Raw genomic sequence first — 21,393 nt, forward strand, 5'->3', positions numbered from 1 at the left:
TTATCGCGGCCATTAGTTAATGAGCGCTGCGCGACTTGGGCACAGACGCTTCGGAATGAGCCGTCTTTTACTTTAAATGGTAAGTAAACTATAGAGTGTCGTTGCTATCTTGCAGCACGCCTTATTAATTATGTTTTCTGAATTTTATAGATTTTCTGAATTGTATAGATCTTCATAGATTGTCCAACGCAGTCTTGGAAATAGCCTACTCATGCACTAATCCATGAAAACGCCAAAATTGTAGTATTGCTTGGCTCCCGCAGGCTTATTCGGGATTTTTCCTTTCCCGCTCTCCTTTTCCTCACGGATGATGTAGTTAATCAAATATGGCCTCTGCACAGTAAAGTCTAAAGTAGCAATGCCAAAACCTTTTGAAACTTAACCTTGTTCGACCACACTCCAAATGCATGCTGAATAAGATAAATACGCCTTACTAATTAGACCCCATGTGGTATGCTGTATTGGTAGGCTGCATCTGGCCAGTGGGTTCTTTCCCAAAATGTTTTCTAAGTCTAATATGAGTAAGCAAAGAGAGTAAGCAAACTCAGGAAGCCCATACTGTATGTATGTATATATGTATATGTATATGTATATATATATATATATATATATATATATATATATATATATATATATATATATATATATATATATATATATATATATATATATATATATAATCCATTCTGGAAAGTTACATCGCCTGAATAAAGCTGCGCCTTTTGTGAGGTACTTGTGGGTTCAAGGGAACTATCCCCAATAATAAAAACACTTATCCAAAGGCATATAGTTCAGTACTTAAGTAGTTTTTTTCCCCTAGTATATTTTACTACTTCTCATATCGTTTTGGCTACACACCCACTACCGTGACAATAACTTTACTTGATTATAGTTTTTAGATATTCTATCCATACCTTAATGTACTACCGTATCCACCCCGGATTTTACTTACGGTAGTAAATAAATATTAAAATTATGGTTACTGTTTGCCTTCGGGAGCTTAGATCAGTACTGTACATAGTTTACAGTAGACCGTCATTTACTTGTCCTAGAAGTAATATGTTCTAGTAATGATATTTATTTTTAGTGGATACCCGATAGAAACACTGCCTTATGGATTTTCTCCGAGGTCCCCTAACAATAATAAACATCAGCTAAGGTTGCTCCCTCTTTAGTTTAGTGAAGCTGTGCTGGAACTGGGGTTGTCCATTAAAGTGTTTCTCAGTCTCCATACTCTGAGCTGCACAATTTTATGTCCTTCCTTGTCCGTAAACCTTGTTCAACAGATTAAACGAGGGCTCAGGATAGATGTGTTAGAGTGGGTAAATCACCAAAAAGTGCGTGTAGCTGACGGCATGGATTGAAATTCACAACATCTGTAGTCGGGGTATACAGGCTGTTAGGACCTGTATCCATTTGTAATCGCCAGGTGCTTTGCCAGACATTTCCCTAGAGCAATTAATCACAATGAAAACAAGTGACTGTAAAGAGTATGTTTGTGCCCGCAGATTTTCTTAATCAATCTTAAACAAGCCCAGCAGCGAAAATTATTAGGCCATAGATTTAAAATATACCATGCAATTATATGTTTCGCCAGTGGAGGGAGCCATAACTCCATAGAACAAACGGGAATGGGGCAACGTATTTACTGTGGCTACATGTTCAGTGGGAAACTGGTAATGTATAGTTCTGCAATAAAGAGAGGGAGCTTTGATTTACATAGTCTTATATAGAATAATGTTTTTTTTTTCTGAGACAGGAAGAAACATTTACACGAATATTACAATTATCTTAAGCACCAAGTAGGTTGCATGTGATTTTAACACTGTTAAACAATCACTGTTTCTTATGGAGACTACATGCCATTCATTTATTTCAGTCTGAGGGTAAGGGGTAAACTATTTCTGCAGTTTTGGAATACCAAAACTGTGCTCTGTTTGGAATACCATTAAAAATGATTAATATTCTGAATATATGAACGTTTTGCTTTAGAAATTAAATGATGCAGAATGTAACTTTTATTCTGAGCTCTTATGAAATAGAATGTTTTAAATTAGAAGTATTTATAATAATAACTCTAACAGTTACAGTGCATCTTGTTAAGATGAGCATAAATGTTGGAAAACTTTACCGAAAAGTACCATAAATGTTTTTGGGTAACACCTTTAGTAATAGTAGTTAGATGCTTATGCATCACTCTTTTTGAAGATTTGCCTTGGAGCTGTTCCATTCCCATTTTCAGTTCTTGTTGGAGTTGTAGGAAATCTGACTGGTTTCCCATTTCAGTGTCATATATACAACTGGCTGTGTTTTGGGAGACTGGGAGACTGCCTTGGTCTGTCCAAAAGTACCCCCCCCCCCCTTAATCTTTAGTTATCATTTTAGAGTAATGCTGACAGAATTTGAGGAAATTTTGACATTAGCTCACATTTGGGGAAAATTAATGGATAAAATTGCATTTGATTATATAGGGTTTTCTGTTTTGTGCATTTTCATCTTTGAATAGTCGTGGCTTGTCTGATTTCACATCTCTGTTAGTACATTTCTTGAACTCTTAGCTTATGTTAGTTGAAAGGTTTGTTTTTGATGCTGACTGCAGTTTAACATTTACTACTTTACTTCCATGTATAGTGATCCCCATAAAGTTTTGAATGAACCCTTTGCCTGGACTGAGCGGATTTGATTATTAGCACACACGCAAACATGCATACATACATACATACATACATACACACACACATATAAAATATAAAATTAAAATTATATAAAATGATGCTTGTTAATGTTAATATCATTAATATATATAGTTTTTTGCCCAAGTAATTTACTGTTATTAGTGTTTGCTCTGAGATTAAAGGTTAAGTCCTCATTAGAGACTGTTGAGAGACATAATAAGCTGCACTTTCACACTTTTTATATCTCAGATATATTTATTTAAAATAAATACAGCAAACATTTAAAAAATATACAAACAGTGATCACAATGCAGTCTCCATGCTGTAGATATAAGTGCGTAATGGATAGTTTAGTAAATGTCCTCAGCATTTGGAGTGATTTACCATCAGCGTGTGGTTGTTCGATGTGTGTCCCTCTGTGTCCCTCTGTGTGTCCATGGTGGAAATTGGCCTTTGGAAACCTGATCCCCCTCTTGCCACAGTCCATGAATTATTCTGTTTCTAGCAAAAGAGTTCCTGTGTGCTTCTGGACTCCACTTTCGGGACAGGCTGGTAGAGTTCCCACTCTTGCCTCCACATTAGAGATGAAACTTCCTTTGAAACTCTTGGAGCGAGACTTGTACTCATCTTTTGTTAAAACTGGGGCTTTGAATGACAATTTGGGAGATCCTCCCAAACGATTCCATGCCGTCTGCTTGGAAACCTAAATGACGGTCCTGTTCCGGGTCGACTGGAAAGTGCACTCCTCTCGGTTTGTAGTCTGTAGGCTCCTGTGACAGTGTATTGACCATGGGCAGGAACTGTGAAAGAGCACTTTGGGGTCGGTTCTTGCCGCCACCCAAGCTCACGAGCGTCCCATGTTTGCCTGAGATGTAGATGTTGTAGCCATCTGGCAGAATCCTCTCCAGAAAGGAGCAGTCCTCCTTCACATAGATCTGCTATGGAAATTTAAAAAAAAAAAAGAATGACATTTCTTATACACAGAGGGCCACACGCTGTGCAAATGTCCTAGGCTCATTTTATCAGTGCTTTGCTTTAATGTCTTTGATGGAGGTTGGCCCAGCACATACAGGAGTCAAGGTTTTTTTTTTCCTGTAGCTTTTCATTGAGGTTTTAACTTATGCAAACGTACCCAGCAGGGGACAAAGGTTGATGCTGCAACGTCACTAAGCATATTTGGTCAGTTTTGCAGGATGAATTCTGATATCAATGGGAACAATTCATACATCCCAGTTACAGCCATTAACTGCTCTGTTCATTTACATTATTTTAGAAGAGAAAAAACATTTGGATGGATGTTTATTTGAGCAACACTGTAAAAAAAGGCTACTTGAGAATTGCAATAGTAATGCTTTTCTCTTTTTAGTTTTCTGTTATTCAGTGTTCAGTCTTTCTTGTATGTTCCTAGCCATTTATTTAGAGGTCACTTTGAAACACCCCCCCCCCCCCCCCCCAAAAAAAAAAAACCTACCACAGAAAACCTGGAAAACATAAATTATTTATGTTGTTAGGCTTGCCCTTAGAATGCTGGGCAATTGTTTATTAGGAGTGAACGCTTTAGGGTAAAATATTGAAAACCTTGAATACAGCCAGTAACCATCCTTATATGTTCAAAAAATTACAATGTCCGAGTACAGTATAGTTGCCTTTTCATGACCACCATAGGTGTATACCAATTAGCCCAATTACAGCTGTCATTTCTTATTTATCATGCTCAATTATTATAGTAAAACAATTCAATTTAGTAATCAGTTAATGACTTACCGATCCATACAGCCTTCCGTTCGCTTCCATGCATAGATACTTGGAGGTCGCCACTCCTTTGATAACAACACAACCAGTGTCAACGGTGCGAATTTCCACCAAACCTGCAAAAATTATCATACTGTCATTTGTACAGAACGGAGACAAAATCACTTTCCCAATTACTATATATATATATGGGAATCCTTAATGTGACATTTCTTATTTACGAATGAACCTAAAAATAAGGATGCCCATGGTTTATACATGACGCGCAAAGACAAGCTCACAATATAACGGCTGTTTCATTGTGACTTTGTTGTTGCACATCAAGGAGATTTTTAATGATAGGCTACATTACATAAATATGATGAAAATAAATGAAATTCTATAAATATAAAGACTAACACACTTACTAACACACGCTCCTGTTTTGTGTCTTTTAGCCTGGTTTCATAGTACAGAAAGCTCACGCAATGCCGCTAAATGCCGCTAAATGTATGATTTCATGCGATGGACTACTCACTGTGAGAACTTTGCAGGTGCGATCCTCCTATCTTGCCGTCTTTATTTATTTGCAGATGCAGTCCGTGTCGAGCTGCGTACAGATGCCGAAGTCGGACTGGCTCTCCCCAGTCATTGGCCAAAAGCGGGCCGGAGTCGGGCAACGGGAGGCATCCCACCTCGGCGCTAAATAAGAGGTCATTCCCGCACAAGGCAATCAAAATGACGAGCAGCATATTGTAATATTGCTGTAAACGCACGGCCTAATGTTCAGCCTGTGTGGTTTGTTCAGTTTCTTGGGCTTTTTACAGAACTTTTCGCTGTTTTGGCATAACCCAGTGCATCTGGTCTTTTTAAGTCCCCGTCTTATCAGTTCAATCGATAAGCTCTTTCCCCTTTTGGCAGTTCTGCGAACGAGATCATAACACACCCTCTGGACATCCAACAGATGGTGGTTTAGGCTGCGACAGACCCCTTACTGCCCCTCAGTTGAAAAGACTCCATTGATGAAACCCCACCTTTATTGGTCCTATAAGCAGTCTATAGCGCGGCTTGTACGTTACCTTGTGCAATATGTTATTCTTTAGTTTTTCTTAAGTACAAGTCTATATGCTGACCACGAAGCAGTGTTTTAGACGTTTGAGTTATGATTTTTCTCCTTTTTTGCAGCCCTGAACCGTAACGCGCAAATAGATAGATAGATAGATAGATAGATAGATAGATAGATAGATAGATAGATAGATAGATAGATAGATAGATAGATAGATAGATAGATGAATGAATGAATGAATGAATGAATGAATGAATGAATGAATGAATGAATGAATGGCGTATGTATAACCTTGCACGATGGGCAGTTTTACGAGATAGGGCGGTGGGCGTTTTAAAAATTGTTTATTAAAACATTTTAGGGAAGAATATTTGCACGGAGCACGAGAATATGCCGGGGGGGGAAAAAAACGTAAACACATTTTTCTTGTCGAGATTCGTCAAGAGGGGGCGCAGTCTGCAAACGAAAATGTACTTTAGACCCGGCGGGCTTGGTGCAAAAGCATGTGTAACTACACCAACGCGCTCCGCAGCCCTTGCACGGCTAGTTCTGGCAGCACAGTGTTGTTTGCTTTACACGTGGTACCTTTTCACAGTTCTCGAGCCCAGTGCTAGATAAACAACAGACTATAAACTGATTTCATTCATGAAAATTCACCCTTTTTGGTCAGCTCATGGGTTTCAGTGCGAACCATTCAGGTTACACCAAAAGAACATTTTTCAGCATTTGTTGATGCCGAAAGCGCTTGTGGGCATTTCTATTTTTTTTTATCTGACTAATATTTGGAGGGGGCATTTCTTAATTATACACGTTTACCAACACGACACATGCCACTCAAAGGGAGGTCAAATCCCTTCCGTCATACCTCGCAAGCGTCAATAGATGGCGCTCCGTAATAATATAAGATACAATCTTTCTGACTCCCTGGACGCGCTTTGGTGTCTTGGCATAAGCGGCACTTTTTACTTCATATCTTTCTGTTCCTGTTCTTAAACAGTGATGTGTGCCAATCGCACAGTAAAATATCCGTTTTGCCTGAGTACACACAAGATTAAAATTTTGTTCTCGTAACACTTTGGTGTCGAAAACTGCGACTGTCAAAGGAGTATCCCTACGCCCAGTAACAGCAACAGGTGGTTTTGCACTCATCCTAGAGTACACAGGCGTAGTTCGGGTGTGGGGGACCCCAAAGTTGAAATGAAACCTACACCACTGCTAGAGTACATGCATACATATAGCCTGTCATGCATGCATAGAGTTCATATAGGCCCCATCTTCTATGTATTTCGAGCTACTGTGTAACCAAGGACAAATTTCATTGGTACTGCTCAGAGTTACATGTGTGAACATGCTCTGCCAATAAAACCTGATCGTGATCCTGATGCTGATCCAGTTTTATACGAGATGCTGCCATAAACAATCTGGAGGAGCCTGATCCCAAATTACTGCTCCTCTTCGCAGGGCATGTGGCGAATAACTGCCCGGTCAGTCATTTTAATAGGTTTGCACATGTTAATGTGGGGCATTAGGGGCTATAACAGGACAAATCATGTTTAGAGTTCGTTTTCATGTTTATAAACCCAGGTGCCTGTAGTTTTTGGCATGAAACGGAGCCATAGCACAGCTTCAATCTGTTATACTGGAGTAAAGAAAAACGGTACACTGGTTTGGCCATCTAGTGTGGGGTCCAGAGTGGAATCCCAGTACATTGTCTAGGTTTGGCTGGAGTGATGGGGCTTTAGCATTGCTCTCATATACTACTGACTCACCACCCACAAAGAGGCTCGTGCATTTTAAGGAACTTGAATTCCTTGAATTGCCTAAGTCTCAAACCTTCGCTTTAACTGCTGGCTCTGGCTAAAAGCACAGACCTTTTGTCTAACCTTATAAAGTGTCATTACAAGCTAATATCAGTTGAAGCCATTGGTTAGTTCCACTTTGTGGCTACTGCATCAAAGTGTTGTGCATTGACAGTAGATCCTTGCCTTCTGTGTATTAAATTTATGTCCAACATTTTAGGGGAGTATACAAAACGGAATATAGTCCTTGCCAAATTTCATAAAAGTGTTCTCCCCTGCCCATTTTGTATTGTGTTCATTGTGTAATCACTAGTTTGAGTCATTTCCTTTACTGTTGATGTCTTTTTACTCCTTGAACAATATCTCATCATTTTCTTTTATCTATGCACAATAGAATTGTCCAATTCTGTAATACTTCCTTTGAAACTGGACTAGACTAGACTGGACAGTGCTGTGTGTCCAAAATTTTGAATGTGTCTTGACCCTGTCTCGGTCACAGTGCTGACCCATGCGATCATTGCCTTTTACCCCAGAAATGGGCTAGAATCTCTGCACGCAGACAAAGGCATCACAGTGCGCTGCCCCAGTTAGGCTTTCGCTCAGAACCAGCACCTCCATTCATCTGCCCCTCTGTACTCAAGATCTCAGCTCATTCATGAAAAATGTTAGCTGTCTGCAATCATATTGGCCAGAGCACAATTCAACTGTTTGTAATTGATTATGCAATAATGACCCACTGAACCAAGAGTTCATTTCCTGGCTATATCTGCCCTCCATGAGACAAATATCCAATGTGCAGATAGGGTTGTGGTTCTTTTAATCATTGCTTTTGCATTGTTGCTCATTGGAGTGCGTACTGCTGGGATACATTTGGGGAAGCACACAGCCATCTCAGTTTTTATTGTAGACCGATGTCAGAGCATTGGAGTAGTCCACAATGACACAGTTACATTAAGAGATCATCTGTAAAGCAAACAACGACATTTACATGGGGTGTTTACTTTGGGGTTGATATATATTCCTCTTGAAGTTTTCTAACAATGTACTCTGATGTACATAAGAGAAAAATACATGTTGCCTGTTTATGTAGTGCCAGTCCTTCGACTCCTGCTAGGCCCTGACAGAACTGACAGTGTTACAACATGACTAGTGTTATGACAATGTGATAATACGTGCAGTGGCAGGAGATTGCCACCCCTCAACACACATCTTATAGCCCCCCCATAAAAAAAGATATTCCAAGACATTTTTGAATATTGTGACAAAGGCTGGTCTCAAACCCAGCTCCTGCAAACATGTGCCCTGACCGCCAGGTCAAAGTGCCAGCACACATTTCTCCTTCTCGATTGACTGTCTCCATCACAAATATGTTGTTATGTTTTTCATTTTTATTGTATTAATTTACTTTAAAACTGCCTAATTTGTTATTAAATGTTTCACTTACCAAAATATCTCGGTCAAATTATCTTAGTCAATAGCCCTTAATCTCTGTGATTTTCACATTGAAGCAAACTGGATAACTCTTTAGTTTTGAGTATTAAACATTTCTCTTTAGATATTTCGTTGATTTAGATAAATATTCGCGGATATTTCATCAACACTAGAGTTTCAAAATGTCTTGAATTTTCATGTGAGATTCATGGTCATGATAGGAATAGGATGTGTTCAGGGTTACATAAAGAAAACTAACCAGTGTTTGTACATTTATGGTACACTTATGATGTAATGCTGAACATTTAACATGTCATTCTTCAGCTTTGTTTCACAATTCAGATTTTTTATGGGTCCGACATGTAAAGTAACTTATGTGGTCTAATTGGTTCCTTTTCAGTTTGATGCTGTGACTAAACAATGATGCAGCAAACAGAAGGCCAAGACCATGTGATTGTTCTTTAATGACACTAACATTTAAAAAGGGTAACATGGCGTTATCTTTTTCCTCGGATAATTTGGCCCTCTTGTAGTATGTGAGACACATTTGACTCCTCTATTTTATACATAAAAATCACTTAAATTACACAATGTTATATTTAACAACACAGCTGCAGTAAATGCAAAATGTGTTTTGAAATGGCACCAAAATGCAAAATATCAAGAAGTGCTATGTTGGACACTCATTTCTATCTGTCGCCCTCTTGTGGAAATCTCAGTCAGACCCCTTTACACCACAGTTCCCTCCATGTCTGCAGTGCCATATTACCTAATAAGAACCTGAAACAAAAGAAAGACTGTCTGACTGGTATTAAGATATAAGCGTATTCGTCCTACCATACCTCCCAAACCCACTGTCACTAGAACCATATGCAAACTCAACAGACAGAGTGTGCGTGCTGTTATGCCCTCGGGACCGATTAAGGTTCCTGAAGTACTTGCTTGCTGCCCACCCAGTGTCTCATCAGGGCTGTGTATGCAGGCGCTCGCTGTGCACTTTGAAGCTGCAAACCGTGTTTTGACTACAGAGCCTCTTGTTCCTTGGTGTACCGCGATCCACTTTGTTGCCGATGTTTGATTAAAAACATGTGAAATCCCCTCTCTTGCTCTTTAAAGGGCTTGGGCTAATGGCTTTGGGGATTAGTGCCACGTTTGGAGTGCTTTTAATGTCGTAATTTCACTTAGGATCTTGCTCCAACTTCTTTATCTTCAAGCTAAACCAGAAGCATAGTGTCTTTTGACAAATCCCACGTTGCAAACCTGGCATGATTATTTAGTAAATAAATTAGTAATAGAAAGGTAATGAGAGAATAATTAAAGAAGTATTCGTCGTATAACCATCGCATGTAAATTGTTTGCCGAACACTTGATCACATATGACAATGACCTCAAAGGTTTGTGTGTGCAGCAGTACAGTTTGGCTGAAAGCAGTGTGAACTGATGCATGTTTTCTGTTAACCAGGGGACCTCTGAGTCAAGTTCAAGTTCCCAAAGGAAAGCTCACGGCTGCTTGGGAGACTCAGCGCTCCGCCTGACTGCCTCGGAGACCTGCAGGCAGACCTGCCTCAACCCCTGCGGACCTGCCTCGGCCTCTGCAGGCCTTGCCACGCCGGCCAGTCGCCTGCATGATTACAGAGTGAAGGTTGATGTCATTTCCCCTCCACTAATGCCACAGCACGCAAACATGGTGGAAGTGAAGGCGAAATGCCGGGGAGGGAGGCGGGAGGATGTTCACAGCCTTTTGAAGTGCCTTGTCTTTATGGGCAAACATCTGGAGTGTCCCAGACACCTCGCAGCTGCCCTTACAAACAGAACTCGGGGCAAAAGCGCTCTAAATACGCCCTTGGGGCAGAGCTGCTGGGGGTGTGGGCCTCCTTCTGCTCCCCATCCGCAGCAACACGCAAAAACATACCTCGCTGTGAAGTACGGGCAGAAAAGGCGCACCTGCACGGTGGACGCCGGGCTGAACAATGCTGTGTTTGCACGAGCTGAAACATGGATGAGCCTTTCAGATTGTCATGTTCAGCAATATAGTATTCCAAAATCACGTCAAGATCAGAAACAGTTGCTGCACGAAGAGGCGGGATTTCCGGAAAGCACATGGACGTGGCATTTTTCCTGTAAATCAGTGGCAGTCTACAGAAGAGCATGGTGAGAGGTGTTTTAAGGTCATGGTAGGACTTAGCACTAGCTGGGCAGAGTCATTCATGGGTGGAGCAGGTGCTGTGGCAGAGCGGTGGCTCAGGCCAGGTGTGGAGATTTGAATTCAGGCACAAGGCTGATTTGCTTTGGTTGAGCTCAGCTCTTCCCCCCAGTTACATGTTCATCTGTTGTTTGTGCTTGTTGATATTTTCTGTCACAAATTAATTACCTCAAAAAAAAAACAAAAAAAAAACAACTTTGTTGTGCTAATCATATTGCCATTCCTTTCTTGTCAGTTAATAAACTTGGCAACGTGAGCTGTTCCGAATGACTAAAAATGACAAAATGAGTTATTAACTGTTTAAAGGTGACCATAAAATCAGGTTTGTTGTGATGCTCTCTCTCTCACACGTGTGTTTGTGTGCCACTTCATAGGGCTAGGAAACATCATGTGTGTTTAACCACATTTAATTATCTTTAATTACTTCTCTTAATGGGACAGGAAAAATGCTGACCAATTCACTCTACGAATATTTGATATGCAGGGGAAAATGTTCCTATTTGCTCTCATCCTCCTGCTAACAATGAGCTGAGCCTATACAGAGAAGTACATCCGTGGATAGATAGTTCCGTACTAATCACCTTGAATCTCAGGGACACATATCACTATAGGAAACTCTTTATTTAAAGTATAAAAGATTGACACCTACCTCAGTTGCATGCAACACAAATGCTACTTCTCTTCCTGGGATGAGGCTTTTGCTGTTATGTCTCTCCTATTTATATACAGGGATCGGAAATGATCCACAATCGGAAAACCAATCCAGTAATTGAGTTCGCCCACAGGTGGAGACTGGAACCTACGTGAACTATCTAAGATAAATTTAGGAAGAAAATAGTACGATCCATAGACATTTTATATTTAACACATGCCAAATCCCAAAATACATTTAATGTTTGCAGCAATAAGTAGAACGATAAGTCAGTTTGAAATTAAATAAATAATGAACATAAAACCCTACAGTGAATGGGATATAGAGGCAGTAAGTATACAGGAAATACAGAATTACTTGTGTGGAGGAAGTAACCTTTTGCTGAGGTAACCTTTGAGTTTGTTTGACCTGAATCTATAGCTTTCGCCTGCAGTTACTGCATTCACTGGTACACATTGATTTTACAGTTCACTGGTTAAGGTACTTGACTAGTAATCAGAAGGTTGCCAGTTCAAGCCCAGCCACTGTCAAGTTGTCACTACTGGGACTCTGAGCCCTAAACCTGCAAATGCTCAAATAATTGTAAGTCGCTTTGGATAAAAAAAAGAGTCAGCTAAATGCTGTAAATGTAACTTTTACTCTCTAACTATGAACTGTTTATTAATAGTTAACTTTGCTAACAATTGTTAATAATAACCCTCAAAGTTACAAACATTCATGTTTGACATGACTATGCCACACTAAGATGAGTGTGGTCTGGAGAGAAATGCAAAGCTATGATATTGTATTCCAGACAGACCTGGCGTATGTTTCCTCTCTACCACATTATCCACCATGATTGTCACAGAGACAAGGATACAGAGGTGTGGTAAACGGATATAAAACACTGTCCGGCGTTTCACTGCCCAGTACTTCCTCCTCCCTGTATCCCCCATACCCTTCAAGCGTCTGGCCTGTTTGCCCAGAGCACCCATCACCAGCCAGTCAATACCAGCCGATACGCTTCCTGTTAGCGAACGCATTGTTGTGAGCCGTTAAGCTGTCGGCCTTCTCTGTGAAGTCTTTGTGCTGAGGAGCTTGAAAGGAGCTGTTATGATATAAAGATAGTTTTTTGGAGCAAACTGTTTAATGGAGAGGAGGCACTCGAGAGGTGGAGTAATGTTTATTTGGTGGAGACAATGACGCTGAAGCAGGTAGGTGGAGCAGAGCAGCTATTTTAAGGGGGGCCTTTACAGCCCTCATACATTCTGTTTATTGGAGCAGAAAGCCGTCATTCTTTCAGGCAATGACAGAGCTCCATTTAGCTCCAGCTTATGGCCAGGAATACTTGTGTATTAAGTGACCACACCTGTCTCACTACGCCTGCCCTTTTGTTGTGGCGAGATGTTTATTTGGTATAGAACTCATATTGCTCTTCAGCAATGAATTCATTTTACTAGACATCTACCAGAGGAATGTTAATTTTTAAAAATTGAAAAAAAATCAGCTTTTGTCCTACAAAAGTGTTTTTTTTCCCCCCCAGAAATAAACACTGCTGTGATTTCCTTTCTATGCCGCTGTAATGATTAAATACCCATTTCATTTGCACCATAGTTTACTCTTCAGTATGAGCTTGGGGTTTTATGTCACCGTAGTCGGTGTGCAAGTCCACTGTCAGAGAACTGATGACCCTACATCTATTTCAGTTGTCCATTTGGTGGCAAGAGCTGACATAAACATGACAGTGAGATTTCAGGGAGCTGACATTAACATGACAGAGAGACTTCAGAGCTTTGCAGGGATTTCTCCATGCTGAGCTAAATAAATAGAGACAAGCCTGCCAGCTTATACTCACTGATGCTGAAATTCCACCGATCAAGGAGGCAATTGAGTTGTAAATCTCATGGCAGGTGTGACATCTGCCTCACTGTCTTAGTGAATGCTTTTAGTGTACACTGTTATAAACAACTTTAATTCAAATACAATTTGATTATATCATAATATAATGGTAATAGAAGTCACTGTGGTAATATTATGTGGGTTTGCTTAACCAGGCTGGAGATATCCCCTCATTAGTCAGCACTGAAAAGAAGGAAGGGCCCACTCCACTTATAAACCTGCTTCCCTTTCGGAGAAACGCATGCCTAGAAGGGCAGCCCCCCCCAGGATTGTACTGAGCAAGGCCCCCCCACCCCCCAGGGTGGATGACTCCACTCCCGGGAGGATCCACTGGGCGGTCAGTGCAGCCCACACCGCCCAGTCTGCACACCAGGCCCTGGCTGAACGCAAACAAAAGGCAAACAGCAAATTGGCAGCGCTACCCCTGCAGAAGTGCCGGCACGGAGCTCCAGGCAGGCCCACGCAGAGTCTAGCTGCACGAGCCGCAGATTCTGCGAGCATATTTTTAGGCTTTCCAAAACAGAAGGCTTTCTTTTTTTTATTTTCTAAGGTTGCACCCAGAGGGATTTAATGTGACCAAGGACCGCCGATGAGCACTCAGGCTTTAGGCTGCAGTGCGCCAGCTGTGCATGTGGTTTGTGGAAGCACGTTAAGGCCCTGCACTGCTTTCCTCTGCAGCTAAATGGAGGAATTAAAAAAACACAGCTCGTTTTTGTTCAGAGCTTTATTAACTTCCACTTAAGTTAGGTTATCATCATGTGCATGGCACATACATCACAAAGTTTGGACCTGTATAAAACTACAGACAATATTTGGTAAATGGCAGCAAGGTTCATAATCCAGAAGGATAGTCAGTCCAGTAGCTCAACCAGCAATGCTGAAACAACCAGCAAGCAGATGGATGAATAACCATAAAGTAATTGACAGAAACAGTTTATTTCCATACTGTCCATTTAAAAAAAAATACAAACTCCTGAAACAGATTTGGAGAGATTTTGCTACTGTAGAGCATTGTGTTCAAGTGGCAGATCAGATATGTGGTGATGTGCTCCTACTTTCACTAATCTCTCTATATTGTCAGACCACATGGATACGCATGTTGATACTGCACATTTTGCTTAAGCAAATCCACTCCAGCGATTTGTATCTGTTCCACATGGTGATGACCACGCAACCAATGGTAAGGAATATCCATACTGATGCAAAACGGCTCCATTTGGAAAGACGTTTGACACAGCTGTAAAAAGGGCAGATATGATGAGGGAGACTACTCTAACATTGCCTTGGGGAAATCAAACCAGACCGACAACTTTGTGCATCCAGACAGAATACATGGGTTTGCCTTGGAAAGTTGGAAGAATGGCAATGCATAAATTGGAGTTCAGCAAATACTGTAAAAAAAAAAAAAAAAAAAAAAAAAAAAAATCTCGAATATTTCCCAAAATCATTCCATTTTTTTTCTCTAAAATATGGCTGTGTTGCAGTGATTTATTTTATTGACATGGTCGGTGAAACTTATTCACAACACCCACTGTGCATCCATCCATCCACCTGTCCACATTCTCCTGATATTATTTTGGTAGACTAAATTTTAAAAAATCTCTTTTTTTTTAACGTTAATTTGTACCTGTAACAAACAATAACAATAAGGAATGCTTCGTTTGAGATTTTTCTCGGTCAGTTGGAAAAGGTTTCAAAATGGACTAGCCAAACCTCTCCCCATGTAAAAGTAAGCCTACCTTCACGCCATATTGAACAAAGTGGAATACCTGGCTTAAAGCAGCTTCTTGGTACTTCACTAATTACACCACATTATATTTACAAAATATATAAAGACAAATATAGGGTTACTGGTGAGCGTATAGTGCAGTCTAACAGCTGTCTTCAAATATTTCCACCATGATTATCCTTTCCAAAAGTAAATCACAGGGTAAAGATAGCTCGAACGTGACAAGGAGCGACTAGGACGCAGTGGCCGTCAGGACTTCAGCGAGTAGCGATGCAATAAGCCGGCTGCGTAACGGCAAACTACACAAAACATTCGCTGTCAGCAAAACTGAGAATAGGAGACTGTCAGACGACAGCGTAATGAGGTAGAGAATGACTAAAAGGCAGACATGGCTCCTATTACCTTACTGTCAAAAGTTGTATAAAAGAGAATATAGCATCAATAGCCTAAAGTAAATCCACACAACCCTGCCCTATACTCGACTGACTCTGGCTTTTTTGTTACCAATTTATACAAATACTGATCTTTGATCATGCAATATTTCCCTGACCTTCGCCGGGGGCCTATGTACCACAGAAAAGACTGACTCAAACTTCATGTTGTAAAATATGTGTTTATAAAGGAGCTTGGATATGGTGTCTGTCTTTCATATCGGCGCATAATCATATCTTTAATATAAGTATTTTTTGCTTGTGTAATGTCAAGAAGATGCCTTCCTCTAGCCGGAGCCTTATAGATCTGACAAAGATTGACTACAGATAAGTTCAGGGTTCAAAGCCTCCTCCCCCCCGCCCCCAGCAGAGCTAAAAACAGATCTGGGGGTAGGACTCCAACGCCGCACTTTCAGTTACTGAGAGTAAACCGATACTGCTTCATTTAGACCCCATCACCACACAAAGGAGGCCAGACATTGGACAATTGCTCCAGTGCGTAATACCATTGGGCTTGATACGACTTCACGAGTCAGAAATTTGAGCTAAGACTTACTTTTTTCTTTCCCAGGAACAAGGAATTCACTCCTTCAAAACATTATTTTAGAACAACAAAAAACAGTGCAAGAAAAAAAAAACATTGGACATTGTAGGAATTTCACGTATTAAACACTTGATAGCAGCAGATGGGATAAATAAACAAATAACAAATAAATAAACGTTTTCACACTTACAAAGAGGCAGTTTAAAGGAAATATAAAATGAACAATTATAAATAGTCTTATATATACATACATATACACTTAACCTCGCGTGTAACCTCTGTAGAAAGTGCATCGTACAGAGGTTCCACTGCCTGTCTGCCCTTGTGTCAACTGCCCTGTCTTTTCCTTGTTTGTTCAAATTCTTGGCAAGAAATGTGTCACCGTCATGGCTGTTGACACTCTGTTTCCCTTTTTCGTTTTGCCGGTCTTACTAAGTCCGATGTACATCCCTGGGTATGCTACGGATTCGTACGCATTGTAGTTGTTGGCCAGGAGTTTTTCCTTGAATTTGCACTCGTCAGTGAACTGCACCTGAGGTGGAAAGGAATGTCGAGGGCATTATAATTCGGAAACAAGCCAAAGACCCGTTTGTTCTGTCAAACAATCTCTTAGGTGTTCTGGAAAAGTGGGCTCATGTCTTATCACATTGCAAATTGAGTGAATATGCAAAGAACAAGTAGTCTAATCACTGCCATTACAGGGCCACACTAAAACGGTTCACTCCTCTGTGCGCCTGTAGGTATCGATCTCAGGTGGTCTATCGGTTCAAAGGATCAGCGCTTGTTGAATCAGTATGGCTGAAGTATGACCATAGGGTGTGGGTAATAAAGAAAAGTCAGGATTTTGCCCCATTCTTTGGGTTGGTAAGGGTTGGGGGGGGGGGGGGTGTAACTGGGGTGTGGGTGAGACACAGTCTGGGTGGTCCCTTTTGGCCAGTTCATCTTTACTCTGAGAAGGACAGTAGGTGCATGTGTTGGCTGGCAATGCTAAGAATGGAATGCGCAGTCCAAATGATCTACTGCACCACCGAGCCCGGGTTTGTCCGGCCCACAATGAAAACACAACTAGGCATTGGAAGCGCGCCACGACTGAGCTCAGATGTGACGAGGATAGGGTCTGTCGCAGGCCATGGGCCGGACAGAGCGGCTTTACAGTATGGTGTGTGGGGGGAGGAGGGGAGATGTTAGGGCTCTAGTAAAGAGTGATATGTCATCAGGCACCGATAAGAAAATCTACAGGCGGAAACCTGTCGTAAATCATTTCATACGCTTACAGATCCGTGGAGCTTCCCCTTGCTGTTCATGGCCACGAATAGCTCGCTCCGGACACCAAACAGTGTCACAACTCCCCTCTCAACTGGAGATATCTCAAGAAGACCTGCAACGAACAACAGAGAATACAAATTACCTTCTGACATATCCTTAGCCACATCTTTAACCTAGCAAAGACGGCTGTATTTATCCAGTTTTTTGAGTGTTTACATTTAGCCTTCCAGAGCATCCTAGGAGGAAATCACACCTTCCGCCAGTGAAACGTTTCACAAACACTTATATAGGACCTCTTCTGATTTGCATCCACACTTGTGTAAGGTTTTCTACTTTTACCGGTCCTTCAATTAATTATAGTTTGCTAATGCATTAAGATTTATTTAAGCATGGTATTCAGTGTCTTTTTTTTTTCCAAATTCAGACACAAGTTTGCTTGTAATAGAGATGTACTGGGTCCCCCTTAGAATGATGTCTTGTCCCCTTTATAGAGGCGCTGTGTGGTTACTGTGTATGTAATGAAAACGTATGTAATGTATCTCCCTTCAGTTTTATGTCATGTCTTAAAATAGTCTAAGGGGACACAAAACAGCTCTTGGTTATGTATCGATATTGGCTACACACATTTCTGGAGTGTCCTCCTTTACTGTTAGAGCAAGCAAAAAAAAGGTTTGTTAGAACAGAAAAATACTTTTAGTCCTCACTGTATATCGCATATTGCGATAGCTGGGCTGGTTATTAATTAGACGCCCAAGGTCAAGGAATTAATCTGGCGTAACAGATGGCCAAACTTTAGGACTAGCTTTAGATATTGGCCCGGTTCCGGCCCATCTCTCGTTACACAGACCTGTGTCAAGTAAGAGGTGTGGAAAGCACCAACGCGCCATTCAAGAACCCAGATGTTGAGTACCCCTGACATGTGATTTGCTTTGCAATGTATTAGCATATTAAAACTTAAAGAGGAACAAATGCTTCGTTGCAAGATCAAACACATCAGATCATTAGGCAATCATTAGAGTTCCCCTTGTGAACACTCAGTTGCTATCCTGATTTTTATTGCTATTGCGTATCTGCTGTGGCATTCACATTTCCCCATTTGTGAGAATTCTGTTCATACAGAGACAATTAAAGTTTGGTTGTAAGAAAGCGGTCGATTGAAATAAAAGGTCACACAGGCATGCTGAAACTTACTGTAATGGTTTTCGTTGTGCACTCCAGTAATCCTACCGTCAGGTAATACTTGGAGATGAAATCCAATGCCTACATTACAGTAAAGTCGCCGCAGTCTTTTAATCCCCATGAGATAGTCACTGTCCCGGTTGATATCCCTTTTTTCCCCAGGGATTCGAGCTAAAGACTGAGAGTAGAGAGTCTCCCAGCGTCGCTTCTCTGGGCCGCTCTGTCTGCCGGGTAAGGGAGCACAGCGCACCGAACTTGTAATTAGTCCCAAGACCAGTATTGGTAAGAGGGCCGATTGAACAGTCATTCTCGTGACCAACACGTCAGTGTCTGAAGGAGGTAAACAGACTAAAGATACGGTCTTTGTCTATTTTTGTGTCAGAGCCCCCAAAACAATTCCGAAAACAAACTCGCTTACTCATAGGAGAAACTGCAGATAACCCTGTTGAGCGACACGAAGTCGCGCTCAGAGGGGTATGTCCTTTCCAGCGTGCCTATTTCCAACTCGGTTCCAAGTTCTGAGTCCGGACTGAAGTTAAGAAGCGTTGTGTTGAGTGTGTCTGCTAGCGCAGCTCAGCCATGCCGCTTTTTCCCTTGCCGACGATATTTATATATGCAACGAAATTACATCACGCACTACACACTGCATCACAGGCTGATGTGTAGCACTCCGCGCCCACCGATTCCTTATAATGAGCTCGTGTGCAAGCGGTGGGTAGCGGAGAAGGCAGTGTGTTTGCGTGCTTGCGTGGCTTAGAGTGTGATGCGTTCCGCTCACTAATGTACAAACATCACAGACTACAGACTTACATCAGCGATCGTGTCACATTACAAAAACGGTATCTTATTCTGATTAACGGTTTTTGAATAGCTTTGAAATAGAATTGAGTTTGCTGTGCGCAAAGCGCACTCATTCACAAACGTTTAAAAAGATTTTAAAGCTTCTGTGTTAAAAAATAGACTGTGAAACAATACGCTTATCTTATTTTGATTCATTGTTTGTGAAAACCCGGCTATAATTTAGTTTGCTTTTTCATTATCAGACACAAATCAAATAATTTATGTATGGACGGATGTTAAATCGGAAGTCAGTCAGTTAACAGACAACCGTGTAGGACAGGAGGCAGTTCTATAAATGAACAATAACAGGAAAAAACAAAAGTTAAATTAAACGAATTGCGAATGCTAACTGAAGACTGGTTTTAAAAAGGAAGATAATGACACCGGCTTTCCGTGAGAACAATACCGTGACAAAATAGAACGGGAAAAGCTTGTCAAGGCTACATATTTCCATCCAGTGAACAGATCGGTAGACAGGGCGTTTTGGTGCGTGCCACAGTCTGAGATGTAGTGTGGAGAAAAGCATTGCATTAACCACTGTGAGGGCAAATTAACAATAACAAGGACGAAGCAGAGAGACACTTTCGACTGGCTATTTAGGAGCTCACTTCGATTGTCCAGTCATGAAAGTTAAAGTCGCTTTATTGAGGAATATGAAAGTGCGTGCGCTGGAAACGTCACACTATGAGTCAAGCTTTCGCTGGGCCCGCGGCAAGCGTGGCGTCCTCTAGCTCAGAAGAAACGTAAAAGCGAATAACCACAGTGCGACATCAACATCTTTGCCATCTTTATACACACCACTTTTATTGGGCCTATAGTTTTGTTAATAATAAGTTAAATTTCTAATTAAAAAAAAAAAAAGATATGAGTTATACGATTGACCTGCTTGTATTGTCTCTGTCCATGTTTCAGAAGTATGAGAGTTTATGATTATGTTCAATTCCGTAGTAACCACCGCTAAAATCAGCATTTGTATCGGATTTAACGTATTGCTCTGCACAGTGGCGGATTTTGAAAAGGGTTGCGTCTGTTGCTCGCTGACTCTGGCTACTTAGCCTACATATTGCATTTGATATCATTTGAATGAATAAATTTACATACACACATACATAGGAAGAAACACGTATGGACATTCCCGTCTAATAGCCCTGTAGTACAATTGTTCCTTTACTCATTCTGAGACAAAGATTCGCATGACAACGTTTTCTCACGTTCACGTCTGGCTAAACCTCATTGTCTAATGACGGAAGCCCCTTCTTTTTCCCCCAAAGACATCAAACCGAAATGTGCAATGCCTCTAGATTTCGGGCTGTTGCCCGAGGCGCTCAGCCTGTCGCTTGGCGACCCCTCCTTGCCAAAGTTCCATGGTTCACTAATGCTGCCTGCCGATGTGAGGCTCTTCTGCACACAGAAACGCATCGCTTGTTGCGCGCTTCATTTGATCTGTATGTGTGTAGTTTGGGACTCTTGCTCGTATCTAGATGTGGGCTCAGGGACTGATCAACACGGTCCATTGTTGGTACCGATTTGTTATACTATCGAATAGGCGTGTCGTTGCAATGCCCCTCGGACCGTTTGATCTGAGATGTTTTCTAAGACATATGAAAGAGGTAGGAAAATGAACGTTTTTGGCTTCGATCGATGAATTCGGAAAACGTTTGTTTCATTGTGCACTCCTTTTAATTCACTCTCTAAATTATTACTAAAACGTTTTGGTATAAAAGGACATAACTCCGTGACCTTGCATTGAACATAAGATAAACTATCATACGTTTTAGGCCAGTGTTTGCGTGACATATATGTCTGTATAGTACGCATTTAATAACGTATGACCTTGAACGCAATATGTCAGAGATGTGTACTCGATCCACAAGTTATATCGGCAGATATTTCCCCCCTAACTATTGCACATATAATATGAACGGTTCCGCGCGGCCGCTCTCCATGGTGCTGCAATCGAACTTTGCAG

General features: G+C 41.2%; 2 protein-coding genes and 1 long non-coding RNA gene across 3 annotated transcripts; 1 reads left to right on the plus strand and 2 right to left on the minus strand.

Moving 5' to 3' along the window:
• The first annotated feature begins 15 nt into the window (after window positions 1–15).
• LOC113578796 (uncharacterized) lies at window positions 16–11,293 on the plus strand. Its single transcript, XR_003410796.3, has 3 exons — window positions 16–79; window positions 5,000–5,119; window positions 10,165–11,293. It is a non-coding gene; the product is annotated as an uncharacterized LOC113578796 (long non-coding RNA).
• Window positions 3,018–8,778, minus strand: fgf19 (fibroblast growth factor 19). The gene is made up of 3 exons (XM_027012247.3): window positions 4,945–8,778; window positions 4,440–4,543; window positions 3,018–3,613 (listed from the first exon to the last, which is right to left on the minus strand). The coding sequence occupies exons 1-3, from the start codon at window positions 5,156–5,158 to the stop codon at window positions 3,299–3,301; spliced, it is 633 nt and encodes a 210-aa protein (XP_026868048.2). The 5' UTR covers window positions 5,159–8,778; the 3' UTR covers window positions 3,018–3,298.
• Window positions 11,294–11,575: 282 nt separating the features above from the next.
• fgf4 (fibroblast growth factor 4) lies at window positions 11,576–19,240 on the minus strand. Its single transcript, XM_027010735.3, has 3 exons — window positions 18,597–19,240; window positions 17,414–17,517; window positions 11,576–16,671 (listed from the first exon to the last, which is right to left on the minus strand). Exons 1-3 carry the CDS (start codon window positions 18,889–18,891, stop codon window positions 16,495–16,497), a joined length of 576 nt encoding a protein of 191 aa, XP_026866536.1. The 5' UTR covers window positions 18,892–19,240; the 3' UTR covers window positions 11,576–16,494.
• Between the last annotated feature and the right edge of the window lie 2,153 nt (window positions 19,241–21,393).

The sequence above is a fragment of the Electrophorus electricus genome, chromosome 3, assembly GCF_041902795.1.
Source record: "Electrophorus electricus isolate QZ-2024a chromosome 3, ASM4190279v1, whole genome shotgun sequence".
NCBI lineage: Eukaryota > Metazoa > Chordata > Actinopteri > Gymnotiformes > Gymnotidae > Electrophorus > Electrophorus electricus.

Excerpts from the sequence above, each read along its gene's own strand:
- fgf19 (XM_027012247.3), bottom strand. The coding sequence starts at position 5,158 with ATGCTGCTCGTCATTTTGATTGCCTTGTGCGGGAATGACCTCTTATTT. Across the intron at positions 4,544-4,944 it reads GCACCTGCAAAGTTCTCACA|GTTTGGTGGAAATTCGCACC; the intron begins GTGAGTAGTCCA and ends TAATTTTTGCAG. Across the intron at positions 3,614-4,439 it reads ACGGAAGGCTGTATGGATCG|CAGATCTATGTGAAGGAGGA; the intron begins GTAAGTCATTAA and ends AAATTTCCATAG.
- fgf4 (XM_027010735.3), bottom strand. The coding sequence starts at position 18,891 with ATGACTGTTCAATCGGCCCTCTTACCAATACTGGTCTTGGGACTAATT. Across the intron at positions 17,518-18,596 it reads GCACAACGAAAACCATTACA|GTCTTCTTGAGATATCTCCA; the intron begins GTAAGTTTCAGC and ends TGTTCGTTGCAG. Across the intron at positions 16,672-17,413 it reads AGGGGAAGCTCCACGGATCT|GTGCAGTTCACTGACGAGTG; the intron begins GTAAGCGTATGA and ends TTTCCACCTCAG.